At 40.6% G+C, this 19,563-nt stretch overlaps 1 protein-coding gene across 5 annotated transcripts in view; it reads right to left on the bottom strand.

The window, feature by feature from the left end:
- The window catches only part of LOC103358302 (actin-binding LIM protein 3-like), a 55,620-nt gene that overhangs the window by 10,513 nt on the left and 25,544 nt on the right, over positions 1-19,563 (bottom strand). For 3 of the 5 annotated variants that reach the window (XR_520246.1, XM_008283211.1, XM_008283212.1), the window contains exons 7-17: positions 19,318-19,405; positions 12,909-12,967; positions 11,078-11,158; positions 10,283-10,444; positions 10,124-10,153; positions 9,285-9,396; positions 8,913-9,017; positions 7,127-7,177; positions 3,678-3,815; positions 3,412-3,476; positions 2,909-3,050 (exon numbers count right to left, since the gene is read on the bottom strand). Coding sequence is in view for 4 of the 5 variants with exons in the window: in XM_008283211.1 (XP_008281433.1) it covers positions 2,909-3,050; positions 3,412-3,476; positions 3,678-3,815; positions 7,127-7,177; positions 8,913-9,017; positions 9,285-9,396; positions 10,124-10,153; positions 10,283-10,444; positions 11,078-11,158; positions 12,909-12,967; positions 19,318-19,405 (1,033 nt within the window). In the remaining variant the exon portion in view is untranslated. The remainder of the gene's footprint in view (positions 1-2,908; positions 3,051-3,411; positions 3,477-3,677; positions 3,816-7,126; positions 7,178-8,912; positions 9,018-9,284; positions 9,397-10,123; positions 10,154-10,282; positions 10,445-11,077; positions 11,159-12,908; positions 12,968-19,317; positions 19,406-19,563) is intronic. The other 2 variants (XM_008283213.1, XM_008283214.1) reach the window with 1 other exon arrangement.

The following is a 19,563-nucleotide window of genomic DNA, read 5'->3' as shown; positions in this document are numbered from 1 at the left end:
TATACGTCAGCCTTTAAAGTACAGTCTCAAGTCTGACGCAACCTTAAAACACTGTGACAGTGTTTATGAGTCATAAATATGTAACTTTATGTTTGCGAACAAGACTAATGTCCTGTTCACGACCGGCATTAATCAGCTCAAAGCACAGCTGGGAGTTGATATCCACATTCGAAGACGGCTGAGCTGCATATAACCACATTCTTTCAGTAGTTTGCATGCCTACCGTCTTAGTCTCCCACCAGCGAAAAGCAGCAATGCATTTGGCATGGAGTCCTGCATGTCTGTGGCTGCTATTGGCAAATTTTGCAGGTTTGAGTGAAAATAAAGCACTTTAAAGGGAAAGATTGTGTAGTGAATGGTTTTAATTGCAGGTTTGGTTGAAGGATTTGAAATAAGGACAATAACCTTTATTTCTATAGCATCTTTCAATACAGGGGTTACAAGATGTTTTACAAAAAATACTGTCAATAAAACATTAAAAAGCAACAATAAAGACAATAATTTGTCAAAAACATACAAATGCCTTTCTCTTCAGGTTTGTTTTTTCTTTTTTAAACAGAGACACTGTCTGAGCTTTTCTGACAGTAAGAAGGCGCTTTTTCCACATAATTTGAGCTGAAAAGGTAAAAGCATGGTCTCCCTGTGTTTTAAGCCTGGACTGTAGAATTTTAAAATTCCAGCCGGTTCTCTGATCTCAAAGGTCAAGATGCAGAATAAGAGTTTAAAAGTTCAGAGATGACAAGAAGAGCCAGAGCATATAGAAGTTTGAAAGTAATCTAAAGAATCTTAAATTGAATTCTGTAATGAATGGGGAGCCGGTGTAGTTCAGCAAGGACTGGACTTAGGTGTTTACAACGCCAAGTGTTTGTTAGCAGTTTTGCTGCTCAGTTTTGAAGCAACTGTAAATAGGAAATTGCTGCTGAGTTGCAGGAGCAGGTTGAAGCAGGTCTGGACTTGGAGATAACTGTGGGTAAAGTGTTGGTTCTGGTACTGAGCTATGTGAGTGCAGGCAGATACAGGTTTTCTAAATTGGACCTGTGCGGGACTCTGGCATTGGGCCTTTTCAACTGGAAATAATAGGTGTGTTCATTTGCATATAGAGCAGGGAAGTGGCCACTCGAGAAGCAGGTGAAGATACATTCTAATGCCAATTGTAAAATGACGGACTAAAAGCTGTCCACTTGTGATTGAATCATCCAAGATGCACGGTAATGCCAGGTGTGAGCAGGGCCTACCAGTCTGCAGCCATGCTAGCTGACCTTTGAAGCTCTGTTTGTGTGTTAATGTCAGCATGCGAACATGCGCACACTGAAAATACCAACATGTTGATGTTTACCAGGTTTAATGTCAGGCTCACCATCTTAGTTTAGTGCCTTCATGTTTAAGTAGGGGGTTGCACAGTTGCACGGTGGCTCGGTGGTTAGCACCATTGCCTTGCAGCGAGAAGATCCCCAGTTTCTATGTGGAGTTGGCATGTTCTCCTCGTGCAGTGTGGGTTCTCTCTGGGTTCTCAAGCTTCCTCCCACAGTCCAAAGACATGCTGAGGTTAATTGGTTATTCTAAATTGTCCGTAGGTGTGAATGTGATTGTGCTTGGTTGTCTGTCTCTAAGTGTAGCCCTGTGATAGACTGGCGACCTGTCCAGGATGTCCCCTGCCTTCACCCTGAGTCGGCTGGGATAGGCTCCAGCCCCCCTAGCCAACCCTAGTGAGGATTAAACGGTGTAAAGATAATGGATGGATGGATGGATGGATGGATGGATGGATGGATGTTTCTGTAGCTTTGCAGACATTTGGTCAAAAAAAGTAAATTATCAGAAGTTATCAGAACTCATCCTGAGGGGAATGTGACTGTTTACCAATTCATGGTAATCCTTCATAGCAAACAGAGTAAAGATCAAAGGATCACCAAAGTTAACATACATCAGTGGGTAGATAAGAGAATATAGTTTAGTAGATATGATTTGAACAATAGAAAAAGTTGACTTGTCGATGTTGCTATACGACAAATCAGAGGATCATCACAGGCACTCTGGGGACCATTAATGCCTGCCCAAATCCAACAGTCCCTGAGACATTTCAGACTGGAGTGATTGAGGGCATCAACAAACATTCAGATTATCGACTGGCACTGTGGTCCCTAAAGCCTCCTGGCCATGAATGCAAACTGGTTTTAAAGAGCTGTGATGCGTTTTAGAGTTTCTTTCCTGTTCTTTATTTAGCCAGTTTAGCCAGTTAAAAAACTTTGTTCCAAAAGGTATTACACATTAAAATTAATATTGTGACAGTTAGAGAGAGATTAGATTAGATAGAACTTTATTGATCCCTTTGGTAGGGTACCTCAGGGAAATTGTTGATTTTTTCTTTCTTTCTTTCTTTTTTTTTTTTTTTTTAGACAGATTTTAACAGATTTTTAACAGTTAACACAGCAACATGCTACAGCACAGACAAACCAATACTGGATCTCTGAACAGAGCACTGATGTATTTGTATCAAGGACTTTAAATCTGCTCGTAATTATTTTATCAACCAAATCTTTTTAATTGTGACCAAGATACGCACTGAGTTGGACATTTCAGTGCTCTTTGGTGAACAAACTTTGTGATAGTGGTGCTGTTTCTAAATGACCTCAAACTTAGCTTGGCATTGCTGTAAGACAAATTCTTATTACTTGATGGCTGACACATAAACTGATATTGATATATCTGCTGCAGCCTATATATATACATATATATATATCACCCCTGGCTGATTTACCAGATGAGCACTAAGACAGACAACGTGAGCGGGCTAAGAAACTGTCACAAATAATAACGTGTGGTAAACAAAATAAATTAGGAAAAGCAAATCCGCCCTTAACTGACATATTCGAGAAGTGAAGACACCAAACACACATACACACAGACTTACATCCATTAAGGGAGCCGTAGCCCAGATTGTTCAGCGTCTCCTTGCTGCTACAGCGAGAACTGCGTCTGCTTCCCCACTGGTCATTGTCGTGACAACCTGATCGTGCCTTCATCTCCTCCTTCAGGATCATCCTGCCAATTCCCTGCATGTAGGGAAGGAGGGGGGAAAGAAGAAAAAAAAAATAGAGGACAAATAGAGAGATGGGTAGAAGGAATGAGAAAAGGACAGATAGACAGAGCAATAAGAGTTGGTAGAGCGGGATGGATGCATGAGTTGATAGATAGTGATGGAATAATGCAGGTCGAGACGGGAAACAGGCGACGATTGTTGTTTAGACAGATAGAAGAAGGAATATGAGGAAAAAGAAGCAGAGAGGAGCATCACTTTGTATCATGTCCAGTGGCTGAGGGTTGGAAAGAAGCATTTAATTAACTGGCTCATTAAATATTAACACTCACTTAAAAAATAAAAAGGAAAAGCAGGAGAACGTCTTCCTCTCTTACCCTGTTTATGTTGTGATTCCATCCATCCTCCTCTCCTCCAGACGAAAATCTCCTCACCCTGGAGACTAGAGAGAGAGAGCAAATGATAAGCAAAGGAGAGAAAAAAGGGAAAATCAAACCCACAAACTCAATTAAAACAACTGTCAAAACTGTCATTTGGCTCTCTCGGTAGCTTTTAGGTGAAGTTTGTGCAGCTTATCCACATGAGTACAGTACAGTGTGTTGCATTTGTGTAGAAACAGGTTGGTAAATAGAGGGAGAGGTACCTTTCGGAGATCCAGTATATGGATAGTAGTTGGATTCAGGGTGATAAATGTTGTTGCAGTTTGAGGTGGAAAGGCGACTGGAATTGAGGAGGTTCTCATTGGTCTTAGTCTTATTGGCTGTCGGGGAGGCAGATATGTCTGACGCAAAGATAATCAGAAACAGAAGAATAGAATGTATTTTTATTAAAGTCAAAGACAGTACAAGATCTTCAACATTTGATTTGTAATGGAAAAACAGTTCTCTCCAAGGATTGTAGGCTGATTTTCATGCTTGAAATAACAACAAGGCACTCAGACGGGAAAAGTCAGCGTCCGGGGAACAGTGGAGGAATGCTTAAACATGTTCTGCTTTAATGAATACAGCTTGTTTTTGTTTTTTGTTTTTTTTGTCTGTTGTTGTTCTCTAAATGTTGCACTGACCAATTTGAGTGCGAGACGTTTTGTGTCTGCGAGTGCAGGAGAAACAAGAGGGACGAAAAAGTGCATTTACTTACAGGGAGGAGGGAGCAAGGAGAGGAGGAGGAGGAGGAGGAGGAGGAGGAAGAGGAGGAAGGAGGCAGATCAAAAACAAGAAAACAAAAAGGAGGTCAGGGAAAATGTGAAGGGGTGAGATATACAACTTCAAGAAGCAGGCGAAGATGTCAAGGGTGTGTTGTAACAAAAGCTGATAATCAAGGAAAGCAGTTAGTGATGTGAAAAAAGACTTCGAGATATTATCCAAAGCTTGTTTAACGTGCGCATGACAGCTGAAATATCAGAGCAGCAGATGGGCTTGTAATTTCCTTGCGTGGAAGACAGGATGTAATTGTTGGCATTTTGGCTTTTATTAGATGGTGTGAAAAGAGTGATGAGGAAGACAAGAGAAGAGATGGTGACATATAGCAAAGGTCATATGTCGGATGATGCTGCAGATGCAGGGATGTGAGTCTTTGGACAGTCTGAACCTACGCTGGAAAATTTAGCAGGCCAATCCGTGTCTATTTGGGATTTTTTTAAGGATAGGATTATGGGAATGTTTTATTTTCTGCCTGAAAAAATAAATACAAAATAGTCTTCATTTAAACCTGTTGTAGGCAAAAATCTGAAAAGGCAGACTGCCCTTCCTTATTTGCTGCAAATCTTGCCCACCAGATGAACACCACTAAATGCATACCACTATATGCATGGGTGTCAGATCCTCCAAAACAGTCAAGACAAAAGTCAGCGTTCCTTGTCAGCTTTACTTCAATTCCAGTCTCCTGAGTAAAAGTCCTCTGTGTAACCCATCATAACAAAGCCGACATAAATAGATAGAAATGGCAATAGATGTACAAAATGCCAGGTGGATGCATGGCCATAGTATAATTAGAGGTGTTGTAAGTTGCAAACCAAACACTAAACTAAAGCAAAATGTGGCTGCAGCCTCAGGCAGGGCAGAAAAAGAGAACCATTCAGCCATCACATCCTACTTCTAATGCAGCTCTTTGTACTGTCTCGCCTGATCTGGTCTGAAAAACCTGTGATTAGCAAGAGTTTCCCTTCACAAGCTACATTTTTTAAAATCCTGAAAACAGAGCCAAGAGGAGGTGCACAAATCTGGTTTCACCTGAGGACCACTTGAATTACAACATGCTGAAAGGTTATTATGGAGTTCTTTCCTAGTGATGGCAATGAAAAATACTGCCTACCCCATCTTTAATATGAACAGACGCATATTTCATTCTTTCAGGTATAACATGCAGATCTGCTGAAATGCATGCATGTTTCACAGACAAGCTACTGCCTGCACTTTGATGCTGGTAATATTTGACATTTAAAACAGATATTAGATGTGTCAAAATGCACTAAAATAAGGTGGATTTTTAGCCTGAGTCAGATCATTCATTCAGGTGGCACTGTAACACTGCGGCGAAACCATTCATCTGTGTTCTTTACTGTGCTATTTTCAAACGCTCACTATCTCTCAGTTGTGCCTTCTGGTAATATAACCAAACAGCTCCTGAAGGACACATAAAAAGCTTGTGTTTCTGAGGCGCAGCCAGGTCTGACTGTGACATACATTATGGTACTAATATACCTGATTACAGTATTTTTTGGCCTTAATATGAAACCTGCTCAACACATGATGTATGCAGTAAATTTAAATTCATCCACACAGCCCAGATCACAGATTGCCTACTCAGACTGAGGAGAGAGGTTTGTCAGCACTTTGCAGCGCAGCGTAAATCATGCAGAGGTCTTTCTGAGGAACTGTAACTCTGTGGGAACTGCCATCCGAGCACTGATGGATCACCTACACACTCAGTGTTTGGCACTGCTTCTCTCAGTTTTACCTCTCCTCTTCAATCGCCAGCTGAATCTATAATCTCATTTTTGATGTGGCTTCAACTCAGGCTCCTTGGACTTGTTTGTGTAGCTTAGTTTGGTTTATCCAAGGCACCTAAAAGTAACTTTTGCGTGGTGAATGACGCTCTGATAATTAGGAACCTTTGATTGTTGGATATCTGAATTCAAGGTGTTTTCTAAAACTGATTCTCATGCCGACAAGTTCAAAATCTCACTGTCTGGAATAATTTTTTTTTTCCCACGGAAGATTGCATTTGTCCAGGGATATCTGCAGTGCTTTAAACTTGAATTGACCTTGACTAAAAAAGGGTATCTCTTTGGCTCGGCCATGTTAAGGTTCAAACCCAACCAGATGAATAAAGTCGGTATTCATGCAGATAAGAGGCTCACATTTCATATTGGGGCCTTTTTTCTTTTAATTATTCAGCCTACAAAATTGGTCAGACTGTCTGGAATTTGAACCAGTGAGCAACAATGTTGTACACACCCTAAAATCTTGACTGTCAGGTCGTCATTATTTAAAAAACCAGAAGATACTGAATCGAAAATGACAAAAAAAAAAAAGAGGAGAAAATCATTGAAGCCTCACATTTCAGAAGCTAAAACAGATTATCAAAATTGCTGTATGTTCAGTGCTATGTGATCTGTTCAGCACCGGTGCAGGTATTCACAGTCTTTATGGTTTGGCTAGAAGTGTTAACAAACAAGTGTAAAACAGAATTTCAGATGTTTGTTGAAACACTGGGCAGTCTGATCTTCTGTTTAGATTATCCAGTGGTCCTCCATGAACTCTGCAACCATCCTGGCCAGTGATAAATTGCTGCTGCATCAAGCCTGTGCAGCCTTTCAGAAGAAATGCTTTCACTTTCTCTCTGACTGCTGGAGAATTTCAAGAGGAGGACTGAATGGCTTCGGAAGCACCAGATTTTAGACAGGAGGAAGAATATATAAAAATATAATTCAGCTTTAGCTCAGATCTTTTTAGTAACTGGGTTCATTAAGGAAGACAAATAGAAACATTGCAGTAAGAATGTGCTACAATGAATGCAGGAATCAAGTGTGCGGACAGGTAGACAGATGAACAAAGGCTTCAGCAAGAACAACGTTACGAGGAATCCACCAACCTTGTCTCTTATAGATGGGGGGTTTCCTGTAGATGTTGGTTTCCTCAGAAGCTGAGAACAGAAACAAAAAGGGAGTAAGTGGCGGAAGATGAAATATAGTCTGAGAGGGGAGGAAGGGAGAAGAAAGGAAAGGAGAAGTGAATATTCTGGTGTTCCTCATTCATACCGTCCCACCAAATTAGTTGTATACATTAACAGTCTTCTTAACTGTAGAGTCGACAGCACAGGTAATAAACTGGGATAGCGGAGGCGGTGCCGCGCATCCAGACAACCTGACTGACATGCAGAGAGGCTGATTAATACAGATTCACAGGCTTAAAACGGGAAGGAGAAGCAGATGGCACCAGAATAAAGAGGGAGGAGAGCAGTTGAAGAGCAGGATGGAGAGGAAAAGATAAAGGCAAGAGGAGGGGCAAACTTAGAAATGGCAGGAATGCATCTTGTAGACCTCATTTGGTGGAGAATTTGGAACAATCATTCAGCTCCAAATGCTGGAAGCACACGACAACAATGTGTTGCAGTAAATTAAAAATAGTTTAAGAGACGACGAATAAAGAAAAAGAAAATATGTCCACTCATTGAACAAAGTGTGCCACCAATCCTACCAAGTTGGAGGTTTGACTCCCAATGGGCCATCCACGCTAAATCTGTATGCACTTGTGATACAGTGAGGCACTTTGGATAAAAGCATCCACCAAATACGTTTTGCTCAATGTTGAAAAGCACGAAGCGAGTGCTTTTGCAGGACTGGCACGGAAAAAACGGCAATGGATAAAAAATAATAAATAAAGGAGGGGGAAACATGCGGTGAGGAATGGACTGAGGGCAGGCGGAGAGGATGATGGAGGGAAATCAAATGCACAGCTTGCAGTGGAAAGAAGAGGCCTTTCAAAGTGAAGGGAACAAAGACGGAGTGAAATGTTCAGGGTGGAGAGAGGCATTAACTTGATAAAGTGGAGGGCTGATGGACTGTTTAAATAAAATGAACTGGTATTAGTTGTTAGATGAAAGCGCACATATGTTATACAAGAGTTCCAGGTCTGGAAGATAAATTAGACAGAGACTTCCCACTGGAGGACAATGAAAAGAGAATAAATACATTTTTATGACCATTAAAATCTCTTTAAAATAAGGCAAAAGACAGAAATGATGAGGGATGACAATAAACAGTGACTCACAGGAAAGCGTTGAGTTCTTCTCTGCTTAGATTGTATTTGTTCAGCATCTAAAATCATACTGTGACCATATTTATTATTAATGAATCTTTATATATGTGTTTATTGTTTTTTTTAGGTGAAAAATAAAACTCACAGTTTCCCACTGGAACAACTAACATCTCCCATTTGCTTGTTTGGCCTGATAAACTGTTCAAACCTGAAGATATTCTATTTATATCGATACAAAATGGAAAAAAGCAGCAAATCCTGACATTTGAGGAACTGATAGGAGCAAAATGTTTTGTAAAAACACACGATCCGTCAATATTCAAAACCACTCTTGATTGATTTTCTTTCAAACAACCAATTACCACAATCAGGTTGGAAGCTCATTGGGTTTGTGGGTTCAGGAGGGAGGACAGCTCTGTGGCTTTAGATTCAGGATGTGGGTCAGGGTCTCGGCAGGGATTTAAATCACGCTGTCGAAATACATTTGACAGTGATTAATGGTGACATAATGATAATCTACAAGGTGCAGGAGGCAAACACTCGGATTTGGGGGTCGGTTTCAGGCTGACGTGGGAAAATTTGGGTTAGTAAACAGGTCAGGGTTACGGATGGCCGCCTACCTGGCACATGGAAATGCTTGGGGGCTTGGAAGGTGGTGGTGGTGGGCGTAGCACACCTGGGCTCTGGCTGACTGTAATAGGGTGAACTCCTGCCACTCTCACTGCCTGCGGTCAGCCCAGCCAATCACAGTGAGAGGAACCAAAGCATGAATGGGCCCCCAAACAGAAAGACAGACAAGCTAATGAAAGACAGAGCCACTGATAACCGGATGAATTACATGTATGTGAGCACACGTGCGTTGTGAGTGAGTGTGGGAGTTCTGGGGCTCCAAACAGGACTTGACACCTCACTGCACCCACTCAAAGAGCTTCTCTCCATGTAGGGACCCAGTATTTTCTATGTGTGTGTGTTTGCCTGAGTGGGAGCATTACCAGGGAGATAATAATGCAGTGGGGAGCCTCCGTGGCGACTGTGTGCAGGGGAGTCAGTGAAGGCAGAGCTGGAGGAACGCCTCGTTCTCAAATCCATGCCATCCAAAAGATCCTGAAAGGACGAGAGAGAGACAGAGAGAGAGGCTGCCTTTGAGTAATGCGCTTTAATTTACTAAAGGCAGTAAATTAGACCACAAGGCTCCTTCCAAAACACAATTTTAATCATCCCGACAGCAGTTTAATATTCTACATTGTGCTTATGTTGCTCCAAGGGCGAACACGTGTGCAGCTGTTTACACACACGGCATCTTTACAGCGTGTTTGGTAACTAATGTGTGGATGTTTAACCTGTAATAGTTGCGAGGAATAAAAGCAAATGACGACTGCACAGATTGACAGCTCATTTACCGACAAGAAGGCCTCTTATTAAAGAAATAGCTCTTTTGGCTACCTGCTTTCTTGCCAAGATTTGGATAAAAAGACTGGCTGCATCTTAAACACGCAGCAGTTAGCTTGATTTTACTTGTAGACTGGGAAGAGGGATGAACAGCGACGCCTGACTGTCTGAAGGGAGGAAAATCCACCTGCTAGCATCTAAAGCAACACACTAAATTTTAAGTGCAAAAACAAACTATGAGGACATGTGACTGATCTAATTCTTGACTGGGTGCTAGTCTCACTGATACATCAATGATTCTCGGTTTAAGTGTGTCTGTTCTTTGCTTTTCTCGACAACCATTTATCTGATATTATTTTCTGTTCTACATTTATTACTTTGGAGTAAACGTTCCTTCTGAGCCATTAGACAGAAATGCTAAATTGTTCCGTGTTGTACTTACATGAGAGTATGGTGATAAGGAGCCCAGTGACTGGATAAGAAAAAGACCAAAAAAATGTCGTTATTTAGAGATAGATGAGTGTTGTGCTAAATTTTCTTTTATCTGACATTTTAAAGACAGAAATGTAACCCCGGATCAACTTCTTTTTTAATCTTTTACCTGTCCACAGCTGTATCTTTCCAAAGTGTCATCAGAGAGGTGTGTGTGTGCGTGATCTGCCTGATACGGGATGATGTCGGGCCGCTGGATGTCGTATATGGCTTTGACCCTGGGCAGAGCCGCCAGGTGCTTATAGTCCAAAGAATCACTGTCAGCCTTGGACTGCAAGAGAGAGAGAGAGAGAGAGACCAGTAAACACAGAGGGAGAGGAAGCAAATCAAGTCATAAATGGAAAATTGCACGTAAATAGTCATTTCAAATCAAAGAAAGAAGAAAACCAGCGGCAGAGATACACACATGTGAATACAGAAACACACATGCAGTAGACAAGCAGGACACATGACTGACAAACAGACACACAGATGTGAAATTAAAATAAAGGATGGGCTATTTAATGTCACTTTAAACATGATGTAAAACCAATCAAACCTTGTGAACCTGAACTCTGACCTGTAGACTAACATCATCTAAGACAGTTCAAGGACTTATGTTCATTCACTTTTTATTATTGTTTTCCACCTGACAGTCTAACTGTTCAGTGGCCTTGGGGAGAATTAAAGGGCTTGAAATTAAAAGTATATTCCTTAAAAATGGAGTTCTGTACAATAGAATTTAACACAGCATCACGGTATTAACAAACACACAGTGAAGCAGATGGGTGGTCAGACATTGTGAGCATTCAGGGACTCTTTGGGTTTGTGTCAGCGTTGGTTATGTTTAAACGACGGCTGTGACAGTGACAGCTGAGGGCGTAACCGCGGCGGCATTGGCGTTACCGTGGTGACAGTTACTCACGCAGATGAGCCGGTGGGGAGAGCCGAGGAGAGGAGACGAGCCTGGAGGAGAAATGGACGCCGTCTCAGAGGTTCGTCTCAGCTGGTTGGACAAATGGAAGAGTGAAGTCAGCTCGGGTGCAACAGTTGGAGCTGAGAAGTAATTCAGTTTGAGGCAATCAAGTTAAAAAAAAAATTTAAAAAAAGATGATATTCAAGATTTGATCTGACAGTGGATTTGATATGTAATAACTTCTGATTTATAGCGACACTACCGCTTTCAGGTGGTAGGTGGGTCTTTACCAGGTGTTTGTGATAAAAAATCTTGGGTAAAACTTGCATAAGACTGTCATACATTGTAGAAATACCAACTTCCTGTATATCTTTGGTACACGATAAAGTGTTAACGTATTGTTGAAACTAATGAATATCACATTTTTAAGTAAAGTATATAAGTTTAGACAACAAACAGAAGCAGGGGGTTTTACGACTGCTGCATTTTATTACAAAGTGAGGTTCTGTAACTGTAACTTCTGTTCTTAAGTTGTCCATCTACAATAGACGTGTGCTGACTGAATGGACAACCTCTTAGATCAAAATCTGCTTGTGGTAGAAAATAAATACAAGTGGAAAAAAGTGTTTCGGACATAGACCAATAGTCGTAATGGCTAAACTTAAATTGATTAAATAAAATAAACATTTCCTGAAACAAAATCACAGACCATCTTCAACTTAGCCGAGCAGCTAAACGGCCATAAAGTTAAATACATTTAAAAGCTGCAGCTGTTATATATCACTGAATCTTCCATGAATAATAATAAAATGCTTGCACATGAACGTTCTCATAAAGTGTCATAAGTCAACCAGTGAGACAAAACCTGTATTACATGTGCCAGCTTTATAATAATTACTAACTAATTGAATATTTAAATTACAAATTATTACAGTCAAAGGTTTGACTGTGTGGTTCATTTGCTATGCATATTTTCAAATCCAGGTGAAGAGCTTCCAAACTCCTCGCATAAGGACAAGGGATTTATGACACCTTCATTAATAATTGACATGTGATGTCCTCTTCAGTGTCCACTGTTCAGCACACGGATCAGCTTTGTGGCGACAGTCCCATTAATACTTGAACAACACTTTGAGTTCTAGAAATGTAAATTCTGTACCTGTTAAATGTAATGACTGACAGTATCATTAGACATGCACCATCAAACCTCAGTGAAGAATCTTGCAGATGTTTCTCTAGTAGTTGGATTAACTAAATGTGACTTTAGATAAACTTAAACTTATCATCTGACTATAAAAGGAAAGAAGAGAAGTTTTTTCTTTGCTGGTTTTCATTAACCCTGAGTGTGTATGAGGATACAACTTCCTCGTCCGTCCACTTGGCATTATTTGCATTTTCATGATAACTCCAGGCTCTGGCAGGGAGCTGTCAAAGTGCAGCGCTTATAAATATTTTAAACAAAACGCTTTTTTTGAAGACTTTTTCTAAGGCTCTTAGGACAAAATCTGCCAAATAAAGCTACAAGGCAAGTTTGGAGACTCTTTGACCGTCTTGGCAATGACTGCATGTAGGAAAACATGCAAAAAAAAATCTATATTTAAGCTGTAATTACTAATTATAAGCCAGATAAAACACACTTTTATTCAAAGCTATGTTTAACTGGAGGGAAAATTGGTTCAAGTTAACTTCTGATATGCAAAGAACAACATATTGTAGCTTGTAAACCAAGAATAAAACACTTCAGACACAGCAAGAGAGAAAAAAAAAAAACAGAGAGAGGACAGAAACAGAAATCGAGAGAATAGGCAGCCGGGTTGCAGGTATTTTGAGTATCGCTCACCCTCAGTTTTCTCTCCAGCCGAGCTGCTTCTTTACACATGGGGTGCCAAACCTCTGAACCTGCACACACACAAACACACAGCATTATGTCTCAGTTTACTTTGTTTATTGTGTGTGGGCAGCAGCCATACAGTTTTATGGGTTCCTATGAAGAGTAGATCAGCCTTTCTCAAGTGCATCAACATCAATCAGCGGCACACACACAGGAGGCAGGGCGTATGGCTGTGGAGGCAGTTTGTCTGGTCTGAGAACAGAGGATGGAGCTGCTCTGGTCTCCCCACACACATAAACACAGAGGAAGACAGAGAGAATTTTTAGCCATGCTAGCAGCGAGGCTCCGGGGAGAGTCGGCCGGCCCGTCCGCCGCTTTGCCCAAACTGAAATATCTCAACAACTATTGGATGGAATTTTGTTCAGACACTCATGTTCCACTCAGAAGGAATAACTTCAGATATTCCCTGACTTTTCATCTTTTTGACACTTTGATTAATGACTAAATTCAGCATCTCTGATCATCCTCAGCTGCACTTTGTGTTCAGTGCTAATTAACAAGTGTTACCATTAGGGATGCACAACGGCATCATGGGTAACCTAAAGCGAATACCGAGCAGCAGATAACACCTGCCAGGCTGAGAGGTTGCAGTTTTTTTTAGAAAATGTTATGTAATAATAAATGTAAGTTGAAGGGTTATTTAATCTCAGATCATCAGGGCCTTCTGCTTGACCGTGTCTGATTTGCCTAAAACTTTTTCATCATGAACCCATTGATCATTGATCATTGACCCATTTTCAGCAGGATTTGTCACACGTTGAAAGTTGAGGCTATGTTAAAACGACAATATCTCAGGAATTGGTAAAGATAGAAGCCTGAAATTGTCACAGTTATTTCTTATCAAGCCACTGATTCAGAACCTGCAACGTCGGACAAGTTTTTTTTTTGTTTTTTTTAAAGTTATCTTTATTTGATAGTACAGTCGAGAGAAAGACAGGAAAGTCTCCTATTCAATATAAACATCTTAGCAAGTTCATTCATCAAGCTAATCATCATATGGAGCCTTCTTGAGTATGAAATATACATCCAGTTCCTCATCACTTATCTTGTACGGTTTTTCTTGCCTTTCTTTCAGGTATTTTCCACTTTGTGAACAAAAAATAAGTTACTCAATTCTGAAGTCTTGCTTCAATAATGGCACCATCATGTTTGAAGTGTAAAAAACACACAAACAAAGAGACAGGAAGCAAGAGAGACGGAGACAGGACAGTAAGACATGTGTATGAGGAGTAACATATTAGAGTGAACATTTGCTTTGACAAGCTTCTGATTTAACAGCCGTTGTCGAAGATGTTTATTGAATTGAAATGAAGGAGAATGACAGAGAGATTAGAAGAAATGGAGGAGGTCATCTGAGAGATAAGCGAGAACAAAAGGAGCAGAGAAGCAGAAGAACCACAGAGCCAGGAGAGGAAACAGGGAATGAATGAGTGCTATTCGATCTTATTCATAATAATAAACCACTAATGTCAGGATGTTATACGCATTTGGATCTGATAGTGATAATGACAGTAATATATCCGCCCTGAACACACACACACACACACACAGAGACAAACACACACACATGCTGACTATGGATCATTCTGTGGGGCCTCGGGGCGATGCAGACCAGCCGAATGGACTCAGTTAGCTGATCATGACTCTAATATACAACCACCATCAACACCATAAATCTGACCTGCGCGCACACAACAACGCGAAAGCACGCAAACACGCACAGATGCACAGAGGCTACACACACCCAACAACTCGACACAGTCTCACACAAACCCGCGCACAAAATCAATACTGGAGACAGAAACCATGCGTGGTGATTCAGTGCACCCCCGTCCCACCCACACGCCTCAACTCTGCTGTCGAAACAGATGTGTGGCCTTGGACTTGAGATCCTTTATCTCTGGGATGAGGAGAATCTGAATTGTGCGCAGGAAAAGAATTTAATCCCAAATGCAGTGTGATAAATCAATTCTGAGAAAATTAGTTGCCTGCCGTTTATCACAAATACACAACTAAAATAATTTCACTTTTTTTTCTTAGGTGCAAATGTGTCATGTCAGAATCAAGCGTCCTCTGTGTTTAGACAGACTCTTTTTACATCATGCAAAATAAGAGTGATCAGTTGGACAAATAGGCCTTCTGATGGTGACCAGTGATATTCAAAAATATGGCACGAAGGGAGCCGGTGTAATTCTAGCGAAGCAATATTGACTTTGTGCTTATGTCATTTGAAATTCTGATGGTACTGTAGAAAGCAGCGGGTATTTAAATGGCCTTGGGCGATTTTCTTTTTGCTGAATCATACTGCCATGAGAAACAGTAATACACATCCAGCTAATGGAGCCATTCAGATGTGTACTCTATGTCTGTTGCCCTTCACTGAGTAAGAAAGGACTGAATAAATGCAGTTAATCGGCAGTTTGCACTTGACGGAGCGACTGTTTATTATTTAAATAAAATCCATTTGATACTGCCAAACAAAAAAAAAAAAAAACTCTCTCTGGCATCACTGATCAGTCAGCTGTAGCCAGAAATATGTAATGGCCCACGGAGATTTTTTCTTTTCCTTGTTGAGTCAAAGCATGGTGTAAATTTAGTGTAAACATAAAATAAATCTTCTTCAGCATTTAAGATGGGTAGAGCATTTTTTTGGTCACAACATTAAAACAACTGACAGGCAACCTGAATGACATTGATCTTATAACAATTTAATGATCTGACGGGAAATCTCCCAGCATTCCCATGGATCTCATTTTGACATGTACTCCCCATCTGTGGCAACATTGCTCCCCAAAGCCTCTTCCAGCAAGACAATGTACTACAAAACCTGCTCAGGAGCGACTCAAGGAACAAAACAAAGAGTCAAAGGTGTACAGTTGCCATTCAAAATCCCCAGATCTCAATCCAATCGGGCATCTCGCAAGAGCAAGCTTCATCCACAGAAGTCTCACCCCAAAACCCACAGGACCCAAAGGATCCGTTGCCAAGGTTCCAGTGCCAGACACCACAGGACACCCCCAGAGATCTCGAGTCCATGTCCCAACATGTCAGAGCTGCTTTGGCACGACAAAGCGCTACACAATAGCAGGCAGTTGGGTTTGTGTTGTGGCTGGTCAGTGTACATGTGGTTTGATTGGATAAAAACATGAATATATCTGAAACCAAGTGCTGATTTTTCTGAAAGTGACAGTTCTAAGAATTATTTATTTCAACTTAACCAAAAGAAATCACCTGAAGTAATAATAGCAGTTCATTTGCCAGTTTCAGCTTCTAAAATGGGATGATTGCTTTATAAGCAGTTACAGAATAATATATCAATTTGGGCTCAGAAAAAAAGCATAATAGGGCAGCTGTGGCTCAGGTGGTAGAACGGTTATCCTCTAATCACAGGGTTGGCGGCTCAATCCCTCTCCACAGTCGAAGTGTCCATCCTTGCATGGCAGCTCTGTCGCCATTGGTGTATGAATGTGTGTGTGTGAATGAGGAAAGACTGTAAAGCGCCTTGAGTACCGTCTAAGGTAGAAAAGCATTATATAAGTGCAGATCATAATAGGCAGGAAAATTGATAACTTAACCAAATAAGTACTTGATTTTTTGCAGCAACCATAAACGTGAAGGAAAATCGCACAAGATCACATTTAAGCAAAACCAAAGCAAAACCGACCCTTGACCTGCTGCCAAATATGTGGCTAAATTCTAAACAAAATTACAAAAGTGTTACAATCATTTGAAAAAAATGAAAATCAACTAACAACACTAATACTATTGAACAATGCTGGGAACACAAGAGGTAAATAACACTGTCCATCTATTCATCCATTTTAAGAGTACGTGTTGACAAAGCATCCACTATTAGTTCATAAAATAGTTCTACATCTTTACCACTAACACGCACACACACACACACATAAGTGCACCACTTCTTATTCGAGACATGTATCAGGAGATTGATTGTGAAGGTGTGTGTGCATGTGTTGTGTGCACGTTGGCGTGCACGTGCGTGTGTCTCCTAATTGAGTGTGTCTCACGAGGGTGATTGCTCAGCCCCCCTACATGTCTGAAGTCATCAAAAGGAGTGAATGTAACCTTGGGGCAACTCACTGGAGCTCAGCACACACACACACACACACACACACACACACACACACACACCTGAATTCATATGCAGAGACGCGCAACTGTGCAAACATGCATCCAAGAAGATATACAGAAAACGACGCATGCATGTACAGGCATAGATTAAAACGCACACATTCACTTCCACGAACGCACACTTCAAGTACAATATGCAAATGCTTAGTTTTACTGGCGGCTCTGAGCGGGAAAGCAGCAGAATGTCAATGAGGTGGAACAGGAGGTGTCAACCTGTGTGGCGACTCTGACACTGTGTGTGTCGGCCACATGTTACGCTACAGTAGCTCCGCATTTAATCTGGATGCAACTCCGTTAAGCAGAGTTACAGATGCACAAAATGCCTGTTTTTATTTTTCAAAGTGCCCTGTTCTACTTTCTCTTTACAGTATTTCAGCTTTGCTTTTATTTTGAAAAAAACAAGCAGCGTTTGGAATTGCAGTGCTCTTATTTTTAGGTGTATACAAGTATGTCTGTAGGTTTATATGCAGTTAATTTGCATTCATATGTTGATGCCTTTCTTCAAAATATCAAACAGCATTTTTAAATTGCATATAAATGCAAAATATTCACAGGCAAGACTATGTATACTTTTCTATTTTTCTATTTATTCAATGCACTTAAAGGATTAAGGTAGTTGTTAAATAATAAAATTTCAGTGTTAGTATGGGACACACAAGATGTAAACAAGGACTGAAGGCAAATTAGGTCATACCTCTTTTCCACTGGCACTCAATATTGCTGCTTAATCCTACCTTCGCAGAGTAGTTCTACACAAACATTATCGCCACCGTCATGATCTATTTCCTCCTGAACACGATTATTAACCCAGAATAGCTGCATACAAATGCAATTTGCGGGACATGCGGTCAAGAAAGATTTTCCTGCGTTCTCATATCAACCAATTTGATGATACCCATGATTGAGCTTATTAACTTCAATTACTGCAATCTAATTTGTAAAACAGAAGCTCCGAGATGATACAATTTGAACCTCCGGCGAATTCGGCCTCATTCAGAATAAATTCTGTCAGTGACAGCCCAGAATAATGGACACACCGGCAGAGGCAGAGGCTGAAGGGTAATTGACTCCCACTTTTGTGTGTGTATGTGTCAGATGGGGGGAGGGTGTGTGCATGCTTGTGTGTCTTTACTACCCAGTCTAGTAGTGAGTGTTATATGTGGGATCAATAACCTATATAGCAGTAATTTGTTAAAAGCAGGCTTTTATCAGGTAGCTAAATCCTACTTGTCTCTGGTTCGCCTTATATACCTCAACTCAAACTGCTGACCCTCAACCTTTACTTTAATCCTAATTCTCTGTCTTAACAGTCATTTAACCCATTCAAGGTGAAGAAAGTGAAAACTGGCCCTCAGTTTCCACAAATGCCTTCACTCCCAAGATCTAAAACTTAAATTTGCTCCAGACAAACATGGATACCAAAGTACACACACACACACACACACACACACACACACACAGTTGTGTTTCCATTACTTCAGAGGCTATTACATGAATTTACATTTCCTGGAGACCACAATCATAACTGCCACTTGCCTAAATCTAAGTCTTCAGCTGAGAATTAAATGATTTTTTTTTAAACCTGTTAAGATCCGAGCTCTTGTTTGAGATGCATTTTTTATTCCTCTTTGCTATTTGATGAGATCAAATAGCAAAGAGGAATAAAAAACAAACAATATAAAGAAAATAAAAATACATTTTAAAAAAAATATACATTTATGTAATTAATATGAAATAAATATATATATTTAAAATAATTTGAAAAACAAATAACAATGATAAAATAATAATTTTTTAAAAATATCTAAAAAATTAACCGCTGTGGTAATATAACCCAAAATGTGATGTCCACATATGTGGACGCTAGGTCTGAACAGGTTAAAGGGAATTTGCTTTTTGTCCCCAGAGGAAGGCAGGTCTCCACAACATGGCGTGCAAACAGATTTATGTCCTCGCAGCACGAGTAATACAAGCGCACACACTCCTCCACAGATGCAGAATCACACTCAGGCCATCTGGATGCTTGCAGGGTGCATCTAATTCAATAGATGCTACAAGTCTATTTTTATGCCTATTGACTGTACAAATGCTGAGGCACCTTTCCATGGGCACAGATTCAGACATTTGGCTCTATATTTGTGCTTTACATAGTGCAAAACCCATTCTTTAAGTGACCACACATTGCTGCCATAGAAAGCCACTGTACCTGTGAGGTACATTTCCTCCCCTTCCAGGAACATCATGTGACAGCGGGCACACCTGGCACAGCTGGGGTGGTAGTGCTTCCCTCCAGCCTGCAGGACGGATAAGAAAAAGGAAAGGACAAGAGAGAAAAAAGGAAATAAATCAGGCGCAGAGAGGCAAAAAGCAGATGACACAAATGAGAAAATGAGAACAGAGTGGCGATAAGAAAAAGAGAAAAACAATGCAGAGTGAAGAACGAGGAGAGGCG

Source organism: Stegastes partitus, unplaced genomic scaffold, assembly GCF_000690725.1.
Source record: "Stegastes partitus isolate 25-593 unplaced genomic scaffold, Stegastes_partitus-1.0.2 Scaffold302, whole genome shotgun sequence".
NCBI lineage: Eukaryota > Metazoa > Chordata > Actinopteri > Pomacentridae > Stegastes > Stegastes partitus.
Note: the sequence above shows the minus strand (reverse complement) of the source record. Positions and strands in the feature narration are given on the sequence as shown.